General features: G+C 40.2%; 1 protein-coding gene across 1 annotated transcript in view; it reads right to left on the bottom strand.

The window, feature by feature from the left end:
* The window catches only part of KCNH1 (potassium voltage-gated channel subfamily H member 1), a gene marked incomplete at its 3' end in the record, with an annotated part of 228,925 nt that overhangs the window by 182,175 nt on the left and 19,723 nt on the right, over positions 1-27,027 (bottom strand). The window contains exons 2-4 of the mRNA XM_081942243.1: positions 16,045-16,168; positions 13,484-13,590; positions 3,523-3,651 (exon numbers count right to left, since the gene is read on the bottom strand). Of these exons, the coding sequence (XP_081798369.1) occupies positions 3,523-3,651; positions 13,484-13,590; positions 16,045-16,168 (360 nt within the window). The remainder of the gene's footprint in view (positions 1-3,522; positions 3,652-13,483; positions 13,591-16,044; positions 16,169-27,027) is intronic.

Genomic DNA, 27,027 nt, shown 5'->3' with positions numbered 1-27,027 from the left:
CTGCAGTCCAGGCATTCCCTGGGAGTCAGACATGATTGAAAGGAGGAAAGAAATGTCTAAAAATCAAAGTTCTAAATAGCACAATAAACAATCTTAAACCAAAATACCTTAAGTTTCTTAAGTAAACATCTTATTCTGCAGTGTCACTAAGGCTGAATGTTTGCCCTAAGTGGCTAATTAGAAATTATATTTAGTGGTTGATCTAAGCAGACTTAACACTAAACAGCCATTCGTGAACTGCCATTCAATGCAGATTGAACTTAGTCTTTTGGACAAAAATTAGTTCAGAACCCAGTTCTACCTATAGGAATTCACATTATAACTAGTCAACCATTCATCCAAATAGTGGAATTAGTATGTGCTTAAGTTGTTAGGATTCAGCCACTGGATCTTCAGCTCAATAATACTGCCAGCACTCAGGAAACTATGTTCATCACTCAGCCTTAAGGAAGTGGTACTATAGCAATGGCACTTAGAAGTATATATCGCTTTACAGTGCTTAACATCCCTGTCTAAGTGGTTTATAGAGTCAGCATATTGCCCCCAACAATCTGGGTCCTCATTTTACCTACCTCAGAAGGATAGAAGGCTGAGTCAACCTTAAGCCTGAGATTTGAGATTTGAACTCCCAAATTGCATGCAGCCGGCAGTCAGCAGAAGTAGCCTGCAGTACTGCACTCTAACCACTGAGCCACTGTAGCTCAGTTTTTTAATAGAGGGCAATAAACAATTTAAGCAAACCTGAAATATTCTTTCTAGGATGTCCTTAAGGTATTTATAGAGGATATTTTGGCATGTTTTGGTGTGGTATGATGCAGACAGCTCAACCTAACGTGTGGGATATTGAACCAAGTATCGATAACATGGCACCTCTAGCTTACCTGGTATATACAATATGGTAATCTCCATATTATTATTATTTTAAATTAATGTGTGCCAAAATTTCACAAGGTCTTGCTAAATCTTCCTAGATTTCAGTATCCTTGCTGGAAATATCCCAATATTTTCTCATTTATCATGGTTTTCTTTGGATAATAATATAAAAGTAAATGTCTTCAATTTATAGTTGATTGTATTCATTAGTTTACATAAAGTGCCAAGTGTTGGGAGATTAAACAATGTTATATTTGCATGGATTGGTACCAGGTTTTTGTGCTTACTCTGTTAATTGAATGTATTTTACAGTTTTTAAAATGATTTCATTGGGAGTTGTCCAGAGTTGTGTAAAAGATGAGCAGCCATATAAATGTTTTAAAAGAGTAAATAACGTCAGATAGCTTTTTAAAGCCAACCAATTCATGTTTTATGTAATAACAAGAGAAATTATAAATAGAAACATATGATTTATTTAAATGTTAGACTTTTATTGTGTGTGGAATGGATAATGTCTTAGAACAAACAAGCAGATTGTTTATGGGGAAGGCAGCCTAATTTCATCCTTTGCTTTCTCATGCCATTTCTAAATAATAGGTTACTGTCATTTTCTGTCAAATATCACGTATCACTTTTGGGATCTATATATGCAACAAAATAATTTCTACTTTGATAACAGCATTCATATGTAACATACAATGAATATTTGTATGGAAATTACAAATTTATGCTAACTGCCACTAGTAATTCCATTGAAGTGTCATAGAAAAATGTTGTCAAGCCGGCCTCCCTCAGTAACCAAGAAAGAAACCACTTAACTCCATTTTGCAGAATTAAGAGTACTTTTACTGGTTATGAAAAGATAGCAGCTAAGCAAAGCAAGATCTGAGGCAAAAGCACACGAAATCATACATATCAATATGTGACCAACTCCCTCCCTCCGGTAACCCTCTTCCCACTGTCCAATCTGCAAATCCCTTAGGTGTCATGTGAATTTCATCTTCAAGGAGCATCATCAGGTTGGTATGCAGGACAGTTGGCCTTGACCGACACCAAACACTAGTCTCCAGCATGTGCAGTAGACGGTGATAACAAAACTCCCTTTTTACAATCTCTCTTGTACTTAAACTTCCCCTCCCAAATACCAGCCCCCCCTCCCCATTTCCATTGCAGCTGAAAACAAATAGCGAAGCAGAGGCTGACAGACGTAACCCTACTGATTGCCTAAGTCAGTGATGGTGAACCTTTTTGGCGCTGAGTGCTGAAAAGGGACCCCGTGCATACAACACACTCATTGGGGCTGTAACTCAGAAGAGGAGCTGCCCAGGAGGCATATGCACACTGGAAAATGAACTTCTGGTTTCTGTTACATGCATGCGCACCAGCTAGTCTTCCGGTTACTGGCATGCATGCACGCACGACAATCAGCTGGCCGGTGTGCATGCTCATGCCGAAAAATGAAAGACCAGCTCTTCCAGTTTCTGGCACTGCTGCACACAGGAAGTCCAGTTGATCATCATGTGCACATACACGCCAGAAACCCAGAAGAGGGACGGATGATGCCACGCATGCCAGGTGACATGGCTTCGTGTGCCACTTTGGGCACACATGCCATAGGTTCGCCATCATGGGCCGAAGCCCTACTGGTAGGGCACACCCAATCTAAGTATCAGGGCTATATTTGATTCCCAAAGTGTGACAGAAGAAAACAAGATTAAATATTTGGGGATAGCCCTATTTTAGTAGTGTGCAATTTGACATGGATTACTCATTGCTGGGAGATGTGCGGAGGGCATAGTCTTTAGAAACCATTTTTTCAGAATAGAAGTGTTGCATTTACAAAATGAATTTATTAATAAAGGAGAATATTTTTTCCCACAACAACTGCTCTGTAAGATGGGTTGGGCTGAGAAAGAGTGACTGACCCAAAGTCACTCAGATGGATTTAATGACCTAAGGCAGGACTAGAACTCATGGTCTCCCAGTTTCTAGCCTACATAGCAAATTATCTAATTATCTCAGTTGTTTTCAGTTATCTCATAATTGATCCTCCTCACAAACAAAAACTGCAAAGAAGAAAGTAATATTATATGGGGTTTCAAGGGCTGCAGAGCCCAACAGAAACACAAAGATAGTCACAAGGGAAATGCATTGGATTGGGATATGATCTGTTCTAGGGAATGACCAAGAAATGCAATTCTGCAATTTCAAAAACAATCTCAAGGTCCAAATGTAACTTGAAAAGGATAATGCACTGTTGCCTCAGCTGATAGCTTTTAAACCTGCTGATCAAGGCTGTAGTTCCTTGATCTACAAGAAATATCATCAGAATTTTTTCATGGCTTTGCCATTGGTTCCATCAATTATTAAGATCTGAAAGAAAAGAAAGAACTGTCGGAGGCCTGGTTGGCATGGCCTTGACATGTTGTTATTATTATTATCATATAGAGTACAGGTCAGGAGCAGTAGTTTTTTATGTATTTCAAAAAATGTTTAACCTTCAGAGTCAGTTTGCACTAGCTTCACTAGCTTCACTCAAAATTCTTAACAGAACTTCTAAAACCAAAACATCTACGAAAGAGAATTATTCCATTTTGAAATGCAAAACAAGTTATATTTCATATGCAACAGAGAAAGTAAATAGCAAACCTTTGCATGAGTCATCCTCAATAGGCTGTTTGAAAGCTGTGATGTCACTGAAAGTGCAAAGAAACAAAACAACTTTGTCCTGTTCATTTCGAATTGGAGCAATTTTCACAAAGAACCAAACAGGAGTCCCTGGAGAGAAAGCACCATAGAAAAACTGGTCAATGATGTAAAAACTGAACAGTGTCCTACTATAGCATTGTTTTTGCAAACAAAAGAAATAAAAGAGTGTTTGCAAAGAAAAACCAATGCTGCATGACATTAGTTTTCACTACAGAGGAAGCAGGCAAAGCTGGAAATGTATATATATATAACCTTTTCAGCTTTACCAATATATATATACACACACACACATACACTATAAGCACATATTCAGACTACCTGTAAAACTACAATAGAAGTTATGTTCAAAGGTTGGCAGAATAATAAATGAAATTCTGCCATTTCGAGTTGTTTAGTGTGGTTTGATTTTGCATACATTCAGCCTGCAAAGGGATTTAGTGATTCCACAATTTTAATTTCCTCTCCACTTTGGCTGCCATTTCAAGTTTTTTTTTTTAAAAAAAACCACCATAGTTTTATGTGCAGTTTGCATGAGTACAGTTTTTCTAAACATTATATTTACAGAACTACATAAATGTAAAGTGCAAGGAAAACTTCTTTGGAAAAAAAAAAGAATAATTCATGTTTTACATATCTTATCTCCACTGGATAAAATCAAGGGGAAATGAGAAAGTGATCCAAAACAAATTCTAAAATCATTCGCAGCATAAACATTTTGTTTTTCTGGAAGAAATACACATATCTCAAAGAAGCTGGATAGCCATACAGCACAAACCTGGAGAAAAGACTAAGGCAAACAAGGCACTGCTTTTGTGAATGGCAATAGTTTAGTCTGAAAGCCAAGGGGAGAGTGTCTGGACATTCTCCCCATGGAAAATGTATCTCTACATGGAGAAAAACATATCTTCATATAATAAATTAATATTTTAAACAAGATAGATGGAGGTTTGACTTCTCCTTGATATACCCATATTTCCTCTTCCATTTTTCCTCAAGCTAAGGATTGATCCAAAATGATTCAGGGAGCTGAGGATAAGATTTGCCATCTTTCCACTCCCAGTCTAGGACCTTAGCCATCATAATACATTGTCTCGTTGTTGTTGTTGTTGTTGTTGTTGTTGTTGTTGTTGTTGAATGACATGATCCAGGAAAAGGCATACTAGTTAATTCTCCTCTCTTTTTCAGATTAGCTTTATTTTCTGTAAACAAGAGGATATTCTAGGGCAACATGAATCTGAAGGATGAGTGTGTAGGAGAGAGACACACTTAGTGGAGACATGCTTCTAGAAAATCACTGAAACAAAAAAAAATCATGCCTACTGTAATGTTAAGTCACAGTCATTTCGATGGCTCTACATTATTTATGATAGATTTGAATCTTATTTTTATGAAAGCAATTGCAAGCTTTCTCACTGAAAATATGTTGTTGTTGTTTTTAAATAAACTTCCAACATAAAAACAGTCAAGACATTCTGCTAGAGTTGCATGAAAAGAGTTGTGGTGGCGCAGTGGTTAGAATGCAGTATTGCAGGCTACTTCTGCTGATTGCCAACTGGCTGTAATTTGGCAGTTCGAATCTCACCAGGCTCAAAATTGATCCAGATTGTTGAGGGCAATATGCTGACTCTGTAAGCCACTTAGTGAGGGCTATAAAGCCATATGAAGTGGTATATAAGTAAGTGCTATTAGCATATACAAAGCTGAACTTAGCTATCCCATGAAATCATGTCAATAATTTATACAGAGTGGCTGGCATCCTGAATAGAATTGTCTCACACTACATCATTTGCTTGAAGATACTACATATAAAGATTTTTTCGTGGCACAACTCCTTTCAACAGGATCATACTCCTGCCCTTTAGATGTTCAACAGAGGAATCAGAACACAAAGACATAGGCTCTTCCCACATTCTTTGATTATAAAAATAGCCTAACAATGCAGAAGGTAGGTTTAAAATTTCAAAAATTTTCATACTTTGTTTGAGACTAGAATAGAAGATGTTCATCAAGCGACATTACATTTCTGTCATAGCACTTTCGGCACTCCTAAAACTGATTTTCAGTCACAACCACAGACTGCAGAAATTCAGGTCATAAAAGACCACTGGTGAAATACAACTGTTAAAAAGGTTTTTTGAGCCAAACAGACACACGGCGAGGGCTATGTATACTCTGTGGTAAACAAGTGGGGCTTCTTCACTTTCACTTCTTAATTCTGAATAACATGTGTAAATTGGGTCACTGATTCTATACACCTGACATTGTTTTGTTAGTTACAGAGCTGAGATCTGCCAGAAAAACATTGGATTGAAGATAAACTCAGGGAGCTCAAAAAAATCCTCTAGAAAGAGGCCAAGAATTATCTTTTTTTCTGGCTTAGATTAAGATCCACACCCAATATAAATTTCTGCCTTGTTGATTCATAAATCTACCTCAATTTCAAGCTCTTTGACTTAAATCATATTTTTCAAGCTCTATGATAGATCAGAAACTCATAATGATATTTGGAGACCAGGGCAGCTCAAATAAACCAAGCTATTTCTGATTTTTGAAGAACTAACTTTGTTCTAAGCTATTTTGGAGCCAAAAACTAAACGCTCCAAAATATTCCGCATAAGCCAGGAATGCTGGGTTTAGAAGTCACACTCCAATGCCTAAACCTACTGCATGCTGAGTATAATGGACATTATCCATTAGTGGGAATGGTTAAACATAAAACCTGCCATAGAATTCTAAAGGGAACAGTTTGAAAAATCTGCCCAAATAGATATATCAGTACTACTTTTAATCTTGCTCTGATCCAAAATCCACAAAGGAAAAAAATAACATGAAAGAAATACATCTGAAAAAGAATGGGTAAGTCATGTACAAAAAGAGGTTGTTACAAATTTAAATCAGATTTAAACTTGGAAAATTTATGCAACAAAGCACTTAAGAGAAATTATGCTAAAAGAGATTACAAAGAATTTGCATTTAAAAAGTATATAAATTAGTCAAAGTTATCACTGGGAGAGGAGAGAGAAAAGTTATGTTTAAAAAGGCCTTTGTATATTTAAAAAATTATAATCAAAGTTGGTAACAATATTCTGAATGGAGCTTTTTAAAAGAAAAGTATCCATCAACCTGTCTATTAGTTTCCCTATACCCAGTAGATTGAAATAGTATACTATTAGAGTACCCCAAGCCTCTGTTTTAGGCCCAGTACTCTTCAACATCTTCATTAATGATTTGGATGAGGGAATAAATGGGGAACTCATCAAATTTGCAGATGACACCTAGGTGGCAGGAATAGCCAACACTCCAGAAGACAGGCTTAAGATACAGAAGGATCTTGACAAACTTGAACATTGGGCACTATCTAACAAAATGAAATTCAATGGTGAAAAGAGTAAGGGTCTACATTTAGGGAAGAAAAATGAAATGCACAGGTACAGTATAGGTGGTACCTTGCTCAATAGTAGCAACTGTGAGAGGGATCTTGGAGTCTTAGTGGACAACCATTTAAATATGAGCCAGCAGTGTACAGCAGCTGCCAAAAAAGCCAACACAGGTCTAGGCTACATAAACAGAGGGATAGAATCAAGATCATGTGAAGTGTTAATGCCACTTTATAATGCCTTGGTAAGGCCACACTTGTTTTGGTCGCCATGATGTAGAAAAGATGTGGAGACTCTAGAAAGAGTGCAGAGAAGAGCAACAAAGATGATATGGGGACTGGAGACTAAAACATATGAAGAAAGGTTGCAGAAACTGGGTATGTTTAGCTTAAGAGAAAGAAGGACTAGGGAAGACATGATAGCAGTGTTCCAATATCTCAGGGGTTGCCACAAAGAAGAGGGAGTCAAACTATTCTCCAAGGCACCTGAGGGTAGAACAAGAAGCAATGGGTGGAAACTAATCAAGGAGAGAAGCAACTTAGAACTGAGGAGAAATTTTCTGACAGTTAGAACAATTAATCAGTGGATGGAACAGTGGAACAGCTTGCCTCCAGAAGTTGTGAATCCCCCAACACTGGAAGTCTTTAAGAAGATGTTGGATAGCCATTTGTCTGAAACGGTATAGGGTTTCCTGACTAGGCAGGGGGTTGGACTAGAAGACTCCAAGGTCCCTTCCAACTCTGCTATTGTATTTGTGTCAAGTGTAGGAGCCCATATATGATATTTGCATTTGGAATATGTGATACATCATAGTACTGTTATCTATCATACATCTCTCTCTCTCTCTCTCTCTCTCTCTCTCTCTCTCTCTCTCTCTCTCTCCTTACCTACCTACCTATCTTCTCTACAGCTAAGTTTACAACACAGGAATATTAATTAGGGATTAACTCCTCTAGCATTAAAAAAGCAGAATATACAGGGGAAGAGTAAAACTATGAGATGGGGCTTCCTGGGATTAGTGTTTGACATCATTCCTTCAGCCCCATGAATATCATTTTGCACATCTGAAAAGATGCTATGTGTTCTGCCATTGAATCCTTTCTGTGGGGTTGGTACAAGGAGTTCATTGGAGGATTGTAGTATTTTGAGTTATTCTAATCCAATGCTACAGCTGAAATCTTCATACCATCCCAGAAAATTGGCTCTCATCTGCTTGCTTGAAAACCTGCAAGTATGGAACAGTCATGAGTCCAAGAGACAGGTTGTTCCATTGCTTAATAGCTCTCCTAGTGTATTCCTGAGAAATCCTTTGTTGTTGGCTACAATAACATGTTTTGAGGGTGCCTCTGGATATTGTCTCCCTTCTATTCCACATTCAGTTTAAAGCCCACCAATTGTCCTGGGCAAGATATCTTCCATATATATTCTCCCCAGCCATAGTACTCTCTCCTCTTCCAGGTTATTCTTCAGAATGATTATCCTATGGAAGGAGGAGCTGACGTGGCAATGACACGACGTCTTAGAGCTCCAAGATCGCAGTCGATACTTTTGCCGCTGGACGGTCCTTTTGGACCTAAACCATCCCGAAGAGACGGTGACAGGGAAGAGTATGTCCGGCTGATCTCAGGGACACCACAAAGTCCCTGATTGATCCAGGAGAATCTCTTTTTGCCAGCAATAGAAGTGCAGCCATTGAAGCTGCTGAAGTTGGGACAGTTCTGGAACGGGAGAAAAACGAAAAGAGAAAGTGTGTCTGGTGAGGAAATCTTATTATTACAAAAGAGACTACCCCCAAAAAAATTAAAGCTAAATTAAATTTGAAAACAGAAGAGAACAAGTGGCAAAATTAAGCTACATTAGACAGTGTGTTATCCTTTTTTTAAAAAATTCTTTTAGGGATGGAACTTTTGCAAATGTTTCCTATTCTTTAAATTGAACAGATTAGATTTTCTTCTACTACTTTTTATAATCTTTTTTTATACCTATGGATTAAAATCTTTTTCCTTATTTTTATAATGCTGGATTGGATGGGGTTTTTTTGCTCCATGTAAGAATTTTGTTTTCTTTAATCCTGGAATATAAAGAAGATATAAAAGGAATACAAAGGGCTGTAATAACAGGGAAAGGAAGTAACACGGCCACTTGGAGGTTGGAGGCTTGGAAGGCTTGGAAATATTGTATTTTCTTTTTTCTCTTTGATCATTTGACTTTGCATTTCAAGGTTCCTCAGCTGGTTTACAGAGAGTGATAGTGAGAAGAGCATGGGTTGTTTATACAGGTGCCTTTCAGGAGCTTTATTGGCAGCTGGATTGGAGTGAAAACAAAGTCTTGTCTTGAAAGATTATAAATGAACTTGCTTTAAATTTAATAAAAAGTTTTGAATGCCAGAGTGGCGGTGCTTACAAGTTGGAAGAATGGTGTAACATGAAAAATAAACCTTAACATTGCAAAAGATTACGTTTGAAATTCAAAAATTATTAGAAGTAACAGAGAAAATTGAGAAGAGATTGGAGACATAGATCGTAGAACAGTAAAATTTGATGGAAAAATTGAGGATGTTCATCAAATGAAGAAAGTGGAGGTCAGAGTTCTAAAAACTGAAGGAAAAAATAAATAGACAAGAAAATTGTTGATACTGACAGTGAAGTGAGCGTGGTTGGAAATGGAAAGAGTGGAATATGGAAAGAGAAGATAGATGGACTGGAGCTCTACCCCAGATTTCAAAGTATAGAAGAAGAAAAGAGAGAAGAATTGATGGAACTAAGGAGAGAAATTTTATCAGAAGCACTAGTGATAACCAAAGATAAGCTGGTCGAAGAAGCAGATGGAGGGTTTCGAGCTTATACAAGATATGCATAAGCAATAAGTTGCGAAGAGAAGTCCATACAAAACTTACTAAGGAAATAACCAGAATACTAATGCCATAAATGGCAAGAGACATAAGACTGCACTATTACTGGAAAGACACAGGTTGATATAATGAAAGCTTATAATAAAAAATTAAGTCAAATTTAATTAAATTTAGAGCATTATGTATAAAATGAAGTGATAATGGATACAGTTAAATAATTGATTGATAATGATAATAATGCATATATGTGTATTGGTTTGATAAGAGGAAATTTGATATAAATTGCAAATGATGACTACGAAAGGAGGTTTAGAAACTCTGTTATTAAATATAACCAATTTTTATTTAGAACATGTTATAAAGATGTAATGTTACTGGATGATATTGGAAAGAGCTAATGGATTGCCATTATGTGGTTTTGCTTTAAATCTGGAATATTTTATATAAAAGGATGTAAAAACAATTATAGTCAAATGAAGGTTGAGGTATGATGATAGTAATAAGTATAAATATATTTGATTTCAAATATATGATTTGATATGAATTGTAGGTGATGACTGTGGAAGGGATGCATGGAAATTTTTGTAACCAATCGACACACTTTCTACAATTTGTAATGGAAGATGGTTTTGTGTTTGTGTGTGTGTGTGTGTTTAAAAAAAATCTTTATAAAAAAAGAATGATTATCCTATGAGGTAGGTGGGCTGAGAAAAAATGACTAGACTACTGGTAAATACATACGTAACTGTGGAGATTAAATGTCCAGTTAGGTACGTATTGTGTAGGTAATTTCCCTAGTATCCCTAGCTCTTGTCCAATGTACAACAAAATGCATAAACCTATTGTTAAGTTCATAACTCTTCCAAAAGCTGCCACGAAATTGCAAGTTTTAATATGATGGGATAGGAGTCAATTTGTTGAGTTGGGAGGTTATAGAAATGGAATACCTAAACATAAATAAATATATTCTTATATACATGGGAAGTAATTAATTGCATTCATTTTTATTTCATTTTAAACTTCAGTTTCGGTGGAAGCTTCTGTCCTGGCCTGATCTATTCTTTGCACCTACTTTTCAGAAATTGTATCCATACACAGCTTGCCATGTGTAACAAGAAAAACTATAACCATACACATTTCTGCCTTATCCACTGTACCACACTCGCTCTAACTCTAAATAGTAGTGGGGTTAAAACTTTGTATGCTTGGGTGAAAAATGCCACAATATGGCATCTTCTGATAAAACTGAATGATACAAAAAAGCAAGTCAGATAAAAAGAAGCATTCCACATAACTATATTTCTCTACTGCACATGTATGTTGGTCACCAACTTGGATAGATTTCAAATTTTGATTAGGCAGATTCAAAGAGCAAAAATATATCAATGATTGCTAGTTGGTATGGTTATATCTTACTCCCACTGGACACCATATACTTCTAGTTAATGAAATCAATTGTGAGGAAATATGATCAGAACAATGTATACCGTATGTTTGTGTGTAGCTACTGGGGCTCTGGCAAAATAATACAGAACTAGGTATTTTGGTGCGGTCCAACAGGCCATTTTTAATGTGATGCTTTTGTTATGCTTCTGATCTGGCAATAGCCCCAATTCACTTGCTCAGATTAAGTTTATAGCAGCTTTTCATGCTAAGTATGATATGGAAGATTACTGTAGAGTACAAACAAATCCTTCTCTTGATACTCCTGGACTTTCTTACAGACTGATAATGAATAGGTTTGTGCAATAGGACTGTTTCATCCAGAATCCTGTCTCAGAGTTGGCAACATCTCTTATTATAACCTGATAGACTAAAAAGAGAAAAAAAATTAAATAAAAGATGACAACAGGCAATGATACAATGCTGAGTATTTACATAGTTCTTGTAAGAGTTGTGCTGAGTCTTTGAAAATGGCCAAGCAAATCTAATGATGCATCCAGATTGCCAGTACCATTCAAAGCCATGTGTAGCTTGTTTTGAAGTTCCTCACATAAGTACATCACAGCTGGGACTTTATGATGATCACTGCAGGGAAGCCCACGACTAATTAAGTTGGAAGGCTGATATACTCTCATTCTTCCTATCCCTAAGCAATTTTTTTAAAAATTTGTAGTTCTTATGCTAGCAAATGCCAGGAACCACTGGTAGTTTCTCTAGGGTTCTTCAGTAAAAAGATTAGACACAGTGGTTATGCTAGTGTGAAGGACAACTTGCCTCAGAGGATAAACCTTCAGCTAAAATAAACAGTCATCGACTCTGTTACCAGTTTATGGAGAGAATTAAAGAGGCACAACGGACCAGTATTCTCTGGTTGTTCTTCTTAGTAAAAGATGAAATCAGGATGTTGGGTGAACTGGAATCAACTTGTTTTTTTCCCCTCAGAGGACATTCCAAATGGAAATTGCTTTTCTGAAGCTGTTGTTAACTATCAGGGATCAAGATAAATCCAGACAATGTAACACTCTGTATTAAAGGCAATATCCCAGTCCGTTTTTATGTAGTTTTTTAAAAGGATCCGTAAAAAAGATTCTCAGCTATTTTCATTTGTAATTTTTTTAAACATAACATACATTTTTCTAACATACTTAGTGATCAATGTAAATCCCATAAGATATATTTCATTTTACATGAATCATACACCAATATCATTTGCTACAAAAATTATCTGATATAAACATTTTAAATATACTGTACATATACATATGTAAGTTCTTTTTCTTTTTTTATATAATTCAGGGCAACTTTCAAAAACATATGGATTTTTTTTCCAAATGTGGCCTTCTTAAGAAAGAGGCTTTTTGGGTAGATTTGTGTGGAACCCTGGTGGCGAAAACATTAGAATGCAGTACTGCAGGCTACTTCTGTTGACTGCTGACTGCCTGCAATTTGGCAGTTCGAATCTCACCAGGCTCAAGGTTGACTCAGCTTTCCATCCTTCCAAGGTGGGTAAAATGAGGACCCAGATTGATGGGGGCAATATGCTAACTCTGTAAAACTCCTTAGAGGGGGCTGTAAAGCACTGTGAAGTGGTATATAAGTCTAAGTGCTATTGCTATTTTTAACTGGAAGTAGACACCAAGAGATTGGAATCTATACCACCACTGGTCTCTCTGGAAAACTGCTTCCATGGCAAGTATCGTTGATATCTCTACTAGACGACCTGGGGTGGGGAAGCAGGCAGGTACCGAATGAGTATGAAAACAATGGTATAATGTGATTGGGTCTTTATGTTAGATAATATAACATATGGGTTGAATAATTAAGCTACTTTCTTGGGGGAAAGAATTCAGGTTGTTATATACATCTTTTTCCCTAAGTAAAAGCTGTTGGGAAGTCTTATGATGGAACTTATAAGTTCCTGGTAGCCCAGGTGTTAGCACATGCCTTACCAATGTTACTCGATCTTCCAGTTTATCATTGGGTATGAAGGGTGTTCCATGTGAAAAATGTATTGATCTTGAAGTGAAAAGTAGAAAAGGCAGTTAGCATTGCAAAAATCATTCCAATGTAACCTGCTTGTTTTCTTAATAGGACAGAACTACACATATCGTTGGGAAACTATTCATGAAAAAGAACAGGGAGAGAAATACCTACAAGAGCCATGCCTGCAACAGTGGCAAAACCCATTTCAGACAACATTGTTGAAAAAGAAGCCAGAAAGTTAACTTACTATTTTTCTTGTACATCAAGATTTCAAATGAGTTCACCTCATAGTTCTCAAACGTTTGCCGAACCTTATCAATTGTGTCTTTATCTGTCAGCTCTCCATACATGAAACTGAAAGGAAATAAACAAAACAAGACAGATGAGAATCACAAGCAAGACCTCATGGCAGGACAGGCTTAAATTGTATTCAGTATTCTTTGAGTACTCTTTCTGGACTCACTTTCATAGAGAATAGGATTGGCTGGTTTGTCTTAAATGCCACTCCAACCAGCAACTGGCACTGAGAGGCTTACTAACCTTGCTCAATAATATTTTTTTTAAAAAAATGTATAACCACCATCACAACAATATGTTGTTAAATGAGGTTATTAAATGATATTTGTCTGCTACTAAACCACATTCTGCTGGTGGGACCAATTCTCCCTTTTTCCTGTAATTCCCCAAATCTGTTCTAGAGGTTGGATGACATTTCAGAAGAGATGTAGATAGTGTGGAGGGAAGGGTAGCATGATGAAATCCTATCCTGAGTAGAAGTCTACTTGGGTGTCTTTGGATACAGCTGAATTTCACAATAAATATTGGCTCCTGCATGTTATGTCCTTCTTTTTGCTGGGCCATCTCTCTGCATGTGTATTTGCAGTGCCATGTGCACCAGTGATGGGTACCTACTGGTTCGGACCGTGGTTTGGTGGCTTGGGTGGCTGGGACTGGCAGTGACCCAGGCCTGCCACGCACTCGAACTGGTTCGCTGGGCAGTGCTGTAGGCACCGCCATCTTGTTTTTTTGCTTGTGCACATGCACAGAGCAATATTTATTGCACTGTGCATGTGTGTGCAGCGTGCATCAATCACACATGCATCAGGCACACACATCAAGCACGTGCATGGCATGCATGGCACGCCCACAAGCGAACCGGCAGTAGCAACTGCCAGAACCTACCCCTGATGTGCACTCTTAGAAGCCATTTCTTCTTGGGGAACTGAGGAATTCGATTTTCAAGAGAAAAGACTATGGAATGCTCAAATAGAAGATTGTGGGCAATTCCCAAAAGTGTAATTCCCCAAGATTCTTGGCAACCAGCAATGGCAATTAATGTGCTATAAAACTACATTAAGTTCATGGCAAGAGAAAGGATAAAAACCTGATTGGTGCAAAAAGGGAGATTCAATAGTTGCTTAGCTCTGTAGTGATACATTACCCACTGTGAGAAGGGTGGGAAGAATCAAAGAAATAAGGAGTCAGCGATGGCAAAGAGTTTAGCACAGCAATTTCATACTGTGTTTTATTTAGACACAGGGAATTAACTTTGCACTCTTTCTTTAAGAGTAGCAAAGATCCCAACTTCTCCTCTTCCAAGGAAACTGATTTTAGAGTTTTGACAGTGGCAGCATCTAAATAACCTCAGATAACTTCAAAAAGTGAAAATAAGTTTAGTATGGTTAGTGCTCTGATTAAAAAAAACCACCTAGGAGCCCTACAACACTGTCTGGATATTTTAAAATATCTTGGACGAAAGTAAGAGTGAACCAGTTCCAGATTGTTGCTAGAAAACAATTTGAATTGTTTTAAAATTGATGATATTATGAAGCAAGTTGGAAGAAACTTTTTTTTTAATATTAACAATTCCACTGTGAAATCTGAATCCAGTTGGTAAAAGGCTATACTGAACAATATGGCTGCACAACAAACTGAGAAGGGAAGGGGGAAAGGGAAGGAGAAGATAGGAAGGGAAGGAGGGTAGATAGGCATCCACGTGGCATTGTTGGCACAATTTCTTACAAAGCACAAGAATGTAAAACCAAAACTGCATAATCAGTTCCTCAATAGTATTTAAAGTAGGAGTTAATTGGTATACCATTTAATAGTATGGTAAAAAATGGGAGAGTAAAGAAAGAAAGAAGGCATGACAATTATGTTAGGAAATCTAGGTCAAAAGTTCATGTAAAAATAATCTCAACACATATGCATTATGACACATATGAGCCATAAAATCTGGGAATGTAGGGGATTGTGACTTAACATATAATGGGCATTAAACTTTGAAGGTAGGATTACAAGCATGACTTATCAGTAGGAAATCAAGACTCATTGTAGATTGTATCTTGAGAAAATTTGGATCCAAATCCTTGTTCAGCCCTGTAGATTGCTACAAAACTCTGGCTGACCAAATGAGAGCCAATTTGATGTAGTGGTACCAGGATACTGGGAGTTCTAGTCCTGCTATAGGCACAAAGCGAGTTAGGTGAACTTGGGCCAATCATACTCTCTCAGCTCAGGAAAGAGGCAAGGTCAAACGACTTCCAAAATCTTGTCAAGAAGTAGTTGCCAGGAGTCAAGATTGACTTGAAGATACATACACAATTTCCTTTAAATGGGAACACCTTATATATAAGCTTCTTGGAAGGTAGAAAGGATCCAGAATGCCGTTCCTTCCCTGATCTCAACAGTATCCATTCTGTGGTTTAAAATCCAAGGGACGCTTGCTTGACCAAGAACACGGAAATATTACCAGTTATTTTATAGAAATATAAGCCTGTAACTGTAAGCAAGCCTGTACTGAAATACCTGCAGGTGCTGCTCTTTTGCATAACTTCTGCTCGGTGGTATCCTGACAGCTTGCAGAATCCATCATTGCTGTATACAACAGGCCAATCCACTATCTGCGCATTACCCAGGACAAAATTTGTATCTGTTTGAAACAACAGTTCTATTAGACGAAGAAGTTCCATGGCATATTGATTATACAATAGATTCTTCTTTCTTCTCTTCTCTAAGTCAATTATTATTTGGCACAAAAGAAACCTGGTAATCTTACTTTCCCCCGCATTTATGTTTATATATGTTCTCACCTCAGTGATTAAGAATACTCCTTGGCCTGAGAGACTTGCTTTCATTCCAGCAACTAATGGCTAAATTAGATATGACATTGATTGCCTGAACTCAATCACCATGTGTGTTTCTTTTTTAGAAGAACATTAGAGTAACTGCAGAGAGTGGAGAAAGAGATTGACTCGCCCCTTTCATTCCCATCTTGGTGTTGATCAGATTGCTATTTGCATCTACAGTTCAGAAGCTATTTCGATTGTCCTTGTTGGAAACTGGATTGATAAAGTATTAATATTTTGACACTGTTACTGTGCTTTCACTTGTCTTGCATCGTTTTTACTATGGCTATTGTTGATATGTAGCTCTCCTCACTTCATAGTGCTATGCAGGCATGTGCAATGAGGAAACCTGGCATTGAGTAAATCATTCTGATACAAGCCAAAAGCCTATCCTAAGCTTAGCAGCTCATTGGTTCAAACAGGGCATGCATCAAGAAACTGACTTGTGTAGCATAGCTTTTCCCCCTACCAGTTGACTTTATAAACTGTTCCAGGAGATCTTGGGTTACTGTGGAAACTAAGAAGTGGTTCTTCAGTGGGAAGATTGGTAAATAATATTAATAAGAATAATATGAATAAGAATAAATACAATACATTTCTCTAAGAGAGAGCTGGCCACAAAAAATCAGTCTTCTCCTATACCTAACAACTTATAAGGAAGTACGGAATCAGAAATTATTTTATTTTCTACAAAATGAAATGAAACACAAGCATAAAATATCCCATGCCACATGGCCAGTTGGGAGTCTCCTGCAAAAAGCTTGACCTAATTTGTAGGCTTAATATTTCTGAAGTGTATGCATTCTCTTTTTTGTCTATTCACATAATTACTCATAGTTTATTGCAGATGTGTGTATATCTTATTCTAAATGAATTAAAGGAGGCTGGGTAGCAAGTGCAGTGATATTATAAGTACAAATTTGACAGATATGCAGGTCCATTTTTGTAGGAAAATAATGGCAATATTAGAAAAAGGAAGCGTACAGAAAACTAGAATCTATAAAAGCAGAAACAATGAATTTACATGTGATTTAATTCATTAGTGATCATTTAACATAATTAATATTAATTACTTTATTACAATAAAATGTTACAGTATAATTTTGCTTATGTGAAACAAGATAATTAACAATGATAATCATCACATCATTTTTCACTAGTTATTAGTGAATAGGATTAATATGAAAATACTATTTTTTTAAAAAAATCTTACATTTCTTGATCTTGTAGTAGATTTTTGATATTTGTAAATCATTGACTTTAGAAAGTATATTTTCAATTTCTTTCCCCAAACTTAAACCACTGTATTCTCAGCCAATTTTGTCAAGTAAATCTGAAGCTGAATTACCATGTTTCCCCAAAAATAAGACAGGGTTCTATTCCCCCCCCCCCCGAAATAAGCACTTGGCGTTATTTTTGGGGAGGTCTTATTATTTTTGAGGTGCAGGAGATGGCGAGCATAGTCACCTCATGGCTGCTGTTATGTTACAATATTTTCTGGGAGGGCTTATTTTCAGGGGAAAAGGGTAGCAGATTGGCTGCTTTGGAGTCCAGGTTCTTACTCTTCCAAATTTGGCATGAATTTATATTGCACAGTCAAGAAATTAATGCCTTTATGACTGGGATTTAGGCTCCAAGTCTAGGGCTCTAAATCACCATTCAGAGAGTAGCAAAATTTGATGGCTATGGCAGGAGCAAAGTGGCCTTATGTCAGCACCTGGTTTGCCTTGGATATGCAGATATTCATAAAATGTGAGACCACCTAGCAACATCAGTCACTGAAGTCCACAGTCCCAGCTGCACAGTGGTGGGTTTCAAAAAAATTTAGAACCTCTTCTATAGGTGTGGCCTGCTTTGTGGGAGTGGCTTGCCAGCCATGTAATGGGTGGGAGTGGCTTGCCAGCCATGTGACTGGGTGGGTGTGGCCAACTTGTAAAATGTGGTGAAACTCACTTAACAACGCTCTTGCTTAGCAACCAAAATGTTGGCTCAGAAATTCTGTTATTTGAAGCATGCAAGTCTTAAAGCTGTCAAGTTACAAGACCCTTGCACCCCTAACCCTTTAGAAAAAAACCCCAGAGGTGTTCAAACTTGACAGCTTTAAGACTTGTGGACTTCAACTCCCAGAATTCCTCCTCTCGCTCTTCATCTTGATGATGTGCAGACGGGCAGGGGGAAGGAGGGAGCTGGAACTGGTTCTAAATGGCACTGTAGATTTGTGGAACCTCTTCTATAGAAGTCGGTTAGAACTGGCAGGAACCCACCCCTGCAGCTGCACCTCTAAACCCAATTATAATACAATTCTGTTTCAACATTTGGCAGTCCATTTGTTAGAAAATATTTGCAAACACGGCCAGAAATTTTATCCAAGTGATGGCAAGGGTATTAGCAAAGCCATAATCACCATAAGAAGCAATAGTCAGCAATTAAGCTCAGCCTGTTACCTAATAGCACTCTGATGATTTGCTATAGCTAGTCTGAAGAATCATGTGTTGGCAGCATGATCTTATCAGGAAACAAAGGCAATATGATGTACATCAAGCATGACCAATATTAACCAGCAATGTTATTCTCTAGAGATATTATCTTGAATTTCAAAGTCATTGACAGAATATAGCACATGATGTCACATTTTCCATGGTTACATCTTTTTCTGTCATTGAACCATTATATGCAACTTACCAGTGACAGCCTATAAATTATTACAGAATGTGTGTCCTCACACTATACCCTTTCATAGATGCATAGATGCATGAAAGGTTTCTGAAATGTTTCTTTATTCACAGGATCAAAATCAGGGAGGAAGCCCCTCTCAATGAAGACTGCTGTTTTCTCCTCTTTTCCAAATATTTTAATAACTTAAAAACCACTAGGCTGCCTAAGTTCTTTTTCTTTTCTTTTTTCAGTGTTGTGATACCTAATAGATAGATATTGATCTCCACCCATGTCCAAATAAGTATTCTTTTATTTTGTTGCAAGCTTAATTCCAACCAACAGTGATAATTAATGAAGATCAAAAAGTCCTGAGATTTTTTTTTAAAAAAATCTAAAGACAGACAATTATATTAATTTGTGAAAAAGATGGGAAATTATTAACAAAGCAAGAGAATTGTTATTTCTGGACAAAAACAGTAAAGAAAGACTTCATGTATTGTGATCTTTTATTGCCTTAGCACAAAACTAGAAGAGGATATGAAACTCTTCCCAAAGATCAGGTCACCATTTCCCACAAATAAGATTTATAAAACCTGTTTTTGCTTTGGTTTGTTCACTGTTCAATAGTTAGGTCAGGGGTGTCCAAACTTGGCAACTTTAAGACTTGTGGACTTCAACTCCCAGAATTCCCCAGCCAGCAGAGCTGGCTGGGGAATTCTGGAAATTGAAGTCCACAAGTCTTAAAGTTGCCAAGTTTGGACACCCCTGAGTTAGGTGATAACTTTGATGTGTTAAAATGCTTCCCAATATCACAAGGCTGATGTTGCTTCCAGAAATTAATCAATACAACCTCGCCTTTCTCTTAAATAGATACTGAATGTGCTTACATTACTTGATAAACAAATATTCAGAACCATCTTGACTCATCTAACAATTTATTGTGTTTCAGTGGTAGTCAGTACGTGCAGTATGCATGCCAAGAGTTATATTTGTAAATGAATGCAACATCAAGATCCTTGCAATGCAACAGTTATTCCTATAATTGGGGTGATATACAAATTAGTATAACTAAATGACTGTATTGTTATAAGAATACAAAAAGCTGCATTATGCTACATCAGAATACTTATGAGAGCATTGTTGACAGTATATGATTGGCAATGAGTTTTATATCAAGCAAAGTGAGGATGTTTGCAATATATTGAACCTAGGGTCATTTGTGTATCATATAGAAGCCATTAATGTGTCTCTGGCTGTAGTTAGGTATCAAGTTATCAACTCCCCAGATGGGAGCTCCTGGCATTCCAACTCCCTGCAAGAATATCTCCTTGCCTGAAAGCTGCAAATGACTTAGGGGAATAAGACCAAGAAGGAGCAACGGGGATAAGGGTGGGTTGCTGGCAAAATTACTGCCGGTGTGATGTGCAAAAATTTGCATGCACATTTGCACCTAAAAAGGTCTGGGCATGCGCAAAATATTTTAAAAGAGGAAAAATTACATTTCTGCAATGAAAATTGTTCTGTGCATGCGCAGAACCAAAATTAAGATGGTGGCACCGTAGGAGAACTGGTTCGGGGGCGTGGCAGGCCTGGGTTGCTGCCGGTTCCAGCAACCCAGGCCACCAAATTACTACCCGTTCAGCTGAACCGGTCCGAACAGGTAGGAACCCACCTCTGAAAGGGGAGCAAAGTACAGTAATATCAGAAAAATAGTTGTCTAATGCAGCATTCGCTGGCTGGGGAATTCTGGGACTTGAAGTCCAGACATCTTCAAGTTGCCAAGGTTGAAAAACAATGGGTGTTGGTTTTTTTCTAGTAGAATTTTTTTTCAGCTCTATAAGCAGTTTTCCCCAGGTACATTCTAGATGGTTTTTTTCCCCCCACTTTTTAGACAATGTTAAAAAAAATAAGTTTCTGGAGATTTCTTTCAGTCATTTACAATCCTGATCCCAAAGCATGAGTGGAGAAAAAGCGGTCCAAGATGTTTTAGCCTATAAGTAAACAGTAACAGAGTTGGAACATACTACAGAGAAACTCTATAAGGAACCTTTAGCTGAGATCAGTAGGTCTATCATCTACTTAAATCTGTTAAAAAGTAGCTCTAAGACCAGCAGTAATAAGTTTCATTTAAAGAACTAAGGGTAGGCAAGCAACTTACAGCTTTCAGCCAAATCCTAAATGTCGCCTGCAAGAAATTGGCTTGGGCCTCTGGCCAGTTACATGTTCCTCTCTCAAAACCTACTTGGTGAGACTAAGTCAAGAAGCAAAAGAAAAATCAGGATGAGAAAGAGGTAAACGAGTAAGAAATCGATAAAAGGGAAGAGGATCATTGCTCAGTTTAGCTTAGGGCTTTTACCCACTATCAACATGCAGTTTGAACAGATCAGGGAGACGTTTTTCAACCAGTCTACTATCGCAATTGGGTTTTCATGCAGATAAAATACTTGAAAGCAAATGCTTTGTTAAGCATGCGCGGAGGCTTCCAAATAAAAAGAGCTGAGGCTCAAAATTATAATCTTTCCTGGCGGTGGCTTAAAGTGTTTATAGTGACAAAGATGCATGCATAAGATTTTTATACAGTTCTACATTGCTATTTCTGCATTTCATTTTTGGAAAAGGGCATTGGTACTTACCTGATACACCTCTTCTCATAGTGGGGGAGGAGTATCCAGGATGGGTTGATCTTGTCCTCTCATTGATTGGGCTGAGTCAGATAAGATCTTTCGGCCACCTGGCTACCTGGTACCACCCAGTTCTCGGCGAAGAATCTTATCCGACTCGCTGTGTCATCCACTCCAGACTTTATCTTAGTTTCAACCTTTATTTATTTCTTCAACAGAACAGTTCAACCATCAAACATAACACTCATGTTACATAACCATATCTGGTGGGTGCTGGATACTCCTCCCCCACTATGAGAAGAGGCGTATCAGGTAAGTACCAATGCTCTTTCTCCATAGTGAGGGGAGGAGTATCCAGGATGGGACGTACTAAAGCTTACATGTCCCTAGGAAGGGTTACCCATGTTAAGAGCTCGCACAAACCTTATGCCTGGTGAAGGGTCACCTCCACCCTGTGCACAGCCTACAACACCCTACACCTGAATGAAGCCTCTGCAGAGGCAAAGGAATCCAGTTTGTAGTTTCTCATGAATGGTGAGGGGGAAGTTGAGTGGCCCAGGCCGTTGAGGTGGCCACGCTTTGTGTGGAATGCGCTATAATAGAGCTCGGTGTTTGGAGACCCCGTGCTTGGTAGGTGGTAACAATACAGGTTCGTAACCACCTGCCTATGGTGGTGGATGTCACCTTGTTCCCCAGGGATCACGGCTGGAAAGAGACAAACAGGGTTTCAGACTTCCTGTTTGGCCGGGTTCTTCTGAAGTAAATCCTCAGAGCCCTCCTTACGTCTAGGGTGTGTCACTTCCTCTCTAACAGGTGAGAGGGGTCCGGACAGAAATTGGGCAATATCAATTCCTGTGAGTGGTGGAAGCAGAAGCACACCTTAGGGATGAAGGAGGGGTCCAACCTTAGTACCACCCTGTCCTGGTGGAACATGCAGAGATCCTCCCTGGCCGACAGAGCCTGTAGTTCAGATATCCGCCTGGCTGAGGTGATGGTCACCATAAAGGCCACTTTAAGAGTCAAAAACGTAAGAGACACAGTTCGCAAGGGTTCAAAAGGAAGGCCTGTCAGAGCATCCAGCACCTTATGCAAGTTCCAGGAGGGGTACTTGTGTACCGTAGGTGGCTTAAGATTGGATGCCCCCTTAGGGAATCGCCTGACCATGGGGTGGTGAGTCAAGGTCTGAGGCCTACTCCATAGAAGTACTGATGAGATGGCTGAGATCTGTCTCCAAATCGTGTTGGGAGCTAACCCTCTGTCCAGGCCCGCCTGAACGAAGTCCAGAACCTGCGGGATCGTGGCTCGAACTGGATTGTGGCCCCTGGAGCTGCACCATGTTGAAAAGGCACATCATGTAGTGCCGTAAATGCGCTCCGTGGAAGGTCTGCAAGCTGCCTGAATACTCTGTATAACCCTGGGGGAGAAGTGGCCTTCCCTCAGTATGCTTCACTCAAGGGCCAAGCGTCAACTGAAGCCACTCCAGTGAGTACTCCAGCAATCCCTGGCTGAGGGAGATCCTCTTCTGGGGGATCCTCCAGGGCTTGTCCACCAAGAGAAATTGGAGATCGGCAAACCAAGGACCCCGGGGCCAGTGTGGGGCAATCACCACCACCCTCTCCCCCTCCCACAGGATTTCCGTATGACCTTGGAAATCAGGGGTAATGGTGGATAGGCATAGAGGAGCCCCCGGGGCCATGGGCATCAGAGAGCGTCCACCCCATCCGCCCCCCGTGTCTGATACCTGGAATAAAACCTCGGGAGCTGGGCATTGAGAAGGGTGGCAAATAGGTCGACCTCCGGGCATCTGAAGTGCCTTGCCACTTCCTCGAATATCATCGGCTGCAGCCTCCACTCTGAATTGTCCACCTCGGTCCAGCTGAGCCAGTCAGCTCTGATGTTGTCCACCCCTGCTACATGTTCCGCAGTCAATGACAGAAGGTTCCTTTCGGCCCACTGCCCCAATCATTTGGCCTCCTTCATGAGGGCCTTCGATCTGGTCCCCCCCTGTCTGTTTACATGAGCCTTGGAGGTGATGTTGTCTGTGAGGACTAAGATTTGGCTGCCCCTGACAAGGTGGCGAAATTGAAGGAAGGCCAGGCAGACCGCCCCGAGCTCCAATCCGTTTATGTTCTGAGTCAGTTCTGCCTGGTTCCATTGCCCTTGCGCCATCTGAGCCTGCAGATGGGCACCCCATCCGAACAGGCTTGCGTCCATTGTTACCGTCACCCTGTCTGGCGTTCTGAAGATCTCGCCCTTGGAACTTGCTGGGGATGTCTGCCAAGTCAGTGAGCGGGATATTTCTGTGGGCAGAAGAACCTTGGTCTGGGAGCAGCTCATGCGCCTTCACTGGAAAGACAAAAGGAACCATTGGAGGTCTCTGGTGTGGAACCGAGCCCAAGGGACAATGCCAATGGCAGACACCATGGTGCCAAGCAGCTTGGACAGTGTGGCTAAGGATACGCTATACCTCCTGGCTACCTGAGCGGCTAGCTGCCTAAGAGAGAGCTGTCTTTCTGATGACAGAGAAACTGTGCCTGCCTCTGTATCTATCAGGGCTCCTAGGTGGACCAGACTAGTGGAGGGGTGAAGGTGGCTTTTGGCCAGTTTTACCGAAAACCTGTGGTCTCTTAGGACTGCTATAGTAGTGTCTAGATCCCATAGCACACCCTTGAAGGAGGGCGACTGCAACAACAGGTCATCTAAATAACATTGAATTCGAACAGGAACTGCCTCAGGTGAGCTGCCAATGCCGCCATTACCTTCGTGAAAACTCGAGGGGCAGATGACAACCCGAAAGGCAGGGCTCAATACTGGAAGTGGTGCCCTAGGTAGTAGAAGCTGAGATGTTTATGGTGTTCCGGGGCTATGGGTATATGCAGGTAGGCTTCTGTGAGGTCTATGGAGGTGAGAAAATCTCCCTGCCTAATCCCTTCCAGGATGGAATGCAGTGAATGCATTTTAAATCTCCGATAGCAGATGAAATGGTTCAGGCATTTCAAGTCAAGAATTGCTCTCCAGCCGCCCAAGGCCTTAGGAATTACAAAGAGAATAGAGTAATACCCCTGGCCTTGCTGCTCTAGAGGCACTGGCTGGATGGCCCTGATGTCCAACAGGTGTTGGATGGCCTCCTGCATCAACAACCTCTGGGTCGGGTTGCTTGAGACAGGGCAGCTCCGAAAGGAACTCAGGAGGTTGGAGAGGAACTCGAGTGAGAGATCATACTGAATGGTGTTCTGGACCCACTTGTCGGAGGAGGTTAAGTCCCAGTGGTCGGCAAAGTAAGCCAAGCGCCCCACAATGGGAGGTGAGCTAGGTCTAGATCTAGTTCTTGCAGAAGGAGCACCCGCCGCTGCCTCCTCCGCCCCCTCAAAAGGGCCTCTTCTGCTGCCTGCCTCACTGCTGTGTATCTGGGTATCTCTGCCTGGATGAAAAACCTCCCTGGTGGTCCCTGGGGCCCGAGTATCCAAACTCCAACCCCCTGAAGGAATCCTGACCCCAGAAGGATGACCCAGTAGTTGGGGCGTCTAGGGTATGGCACCGCCCTGAAGTTGTGAGTGGTGGGGAGCACCTTCCACTTGTCCTTGTTGTCTACCAGGAATGGGTCAAGGGCTGCTCCAAAGAGGGATTCTCCCATAAAGGGGGCTGATGCCAGGCGCCATTTGTGGCGTACTTCCACTTGCCACTGCTTCAGCCAAAGCAGCCTGCAAGATGCCACAGATGAGGCGATCGCCCTTGAGGCAAACCTGGCTGCAGCTAAGGTAGCATCTGAGGAGAATTGGGTAGCGGCCACCAGCTTGTTGATGTCTTGGTGGACCCTGCCATCCGAAATGGGAATTCACTGCTGCAGGTCTTGCAGCCACAGCAGAGAAGACCGGTTGAAGAAGGAGGCGGTGGTGGCTGCTCTCACTGCTTGATGTGTCCTCTTCCCTTAGCAGCCTCTGTAGCAGCCTCTGACCTGGTTAGCTGCTCTACTGCTCCTCCGGTAGGGTGTGCTGCTGGGAGCCGCCATCTTGTATCACGTGGTTCCAAAATGGCCACCGGCTCCAAATTCAAAAAGCTCCTCTCCCTGGGAACACGTGAAAGCGGCTTGTGCCTTTGGGGCTACCGTGCAGCTTCTGCTGCCACTAGAGAGCTCTCTCTCTCTCATTTCCTCCACTCTCTTCCAAGCTTTGCGAGCTCCTGTGGGCCGCTATCTCTCTCTGGGACTCCCAGGCAGGCACGGTCACTCCGCTGCATTTAAAAACGCAGTAGTTCACCACTCAACCCCCTGGTGGGGAGTGGCGGAACACTCCGGCACCGGCTGAGCCTCTCCGACGTGACTGCCTTCCTGGGCTTCCAGGGGAGCGTCCCCTCGCCCACAGTCTCGATTAGTGCCCTAGGTCTCTCTTTATGACCTGGGCTGCGCGTTGCCCTGAAGGGCTTGCCACGCGTGCTCTCTTTCTCTCTTCCCAGCCAGGGAATCAGCCAAGAGCCAGTTACTCACTCAGGCAGGGAGGCAGCGAATGCAATCCTTTTTTAAAAATTTTCCAGGAGCTTGGGATGATCACAGCCGCCCATTGAGGGGCTGAGTCGATAACTGGGTGATACCTGGTGGCCAGGGGCATGGCCCAAAGAGCTTATCTGACTCAGCCCAATCAATGAGAGGACAAGGTCAACCCATCCTGGATACTCCTCCCCTCACTATGGAGAAAATAAAAATATTATTCATATGGCCTCAGATGAGACATTATTGCTATCATCAGCAACAGAAAGACATAAATCAGGGAAATTGGAACATTCAGGTTTATAAACTTTCCTCTCCCCAAAACTAAGAATACCCTTTTTTCCATGAAAAGTTTTTCTCATGCAAAAAGCATGCAAAATTCAATCCAACACAACTTTAGTGATGTATATCCACTGGTCAAATTCATTTACAACTGTTAGAACTAACTTTATGTACCCTTTGCTGAGAAATATGATGACAATATAACAGCAGGACATTTTAACTTCACTCCTGCATTGTTGTATCTCTTCACTTTTGCTTAGTTTGTTGCAGCTAACAGAAAAGTATGTTTAGCTTTACTATAATTAATACTTCAAACAATTTCTCCCAAATTGTCTTCATCCAATCCAAATCCTATAAAGATCCTATTAGCTGTCTACATGGTTCCACCAATCTAGGCTGCAAGAAATGGAATACTAAAAAGGCAATACTACAGGTGGTTCTTGAGTTAACCAACAGCAGTTGCGAGCCGAAGTGATGCAATAGTGAAACACAATGTCACTTCTTGTGATCATGATGCTATCCCTCTGTTGATGCAGCAGTAGTCCATCAGGACACCTAGATCCCTGTCACAGTTGCTACTGTTGAATCATGTACTGCCTATTCTGTACCTGTGCATTTGGTT

The sequence above is a fragment of the Natrix helvetica genome, assembly GCF_964273705.1.
Source record: "Natrix helvetica genome assembly, chromosome: 2".
Lineage (NCBI taxonomy): Eukaryota > Metazoa > Chordata > Lepidosauria > Squamata > Natricidae > Natrix > Natrix helvetica.
This window is presented reverse-complemented; position numbering and strand designations above follow the sequence as displayed.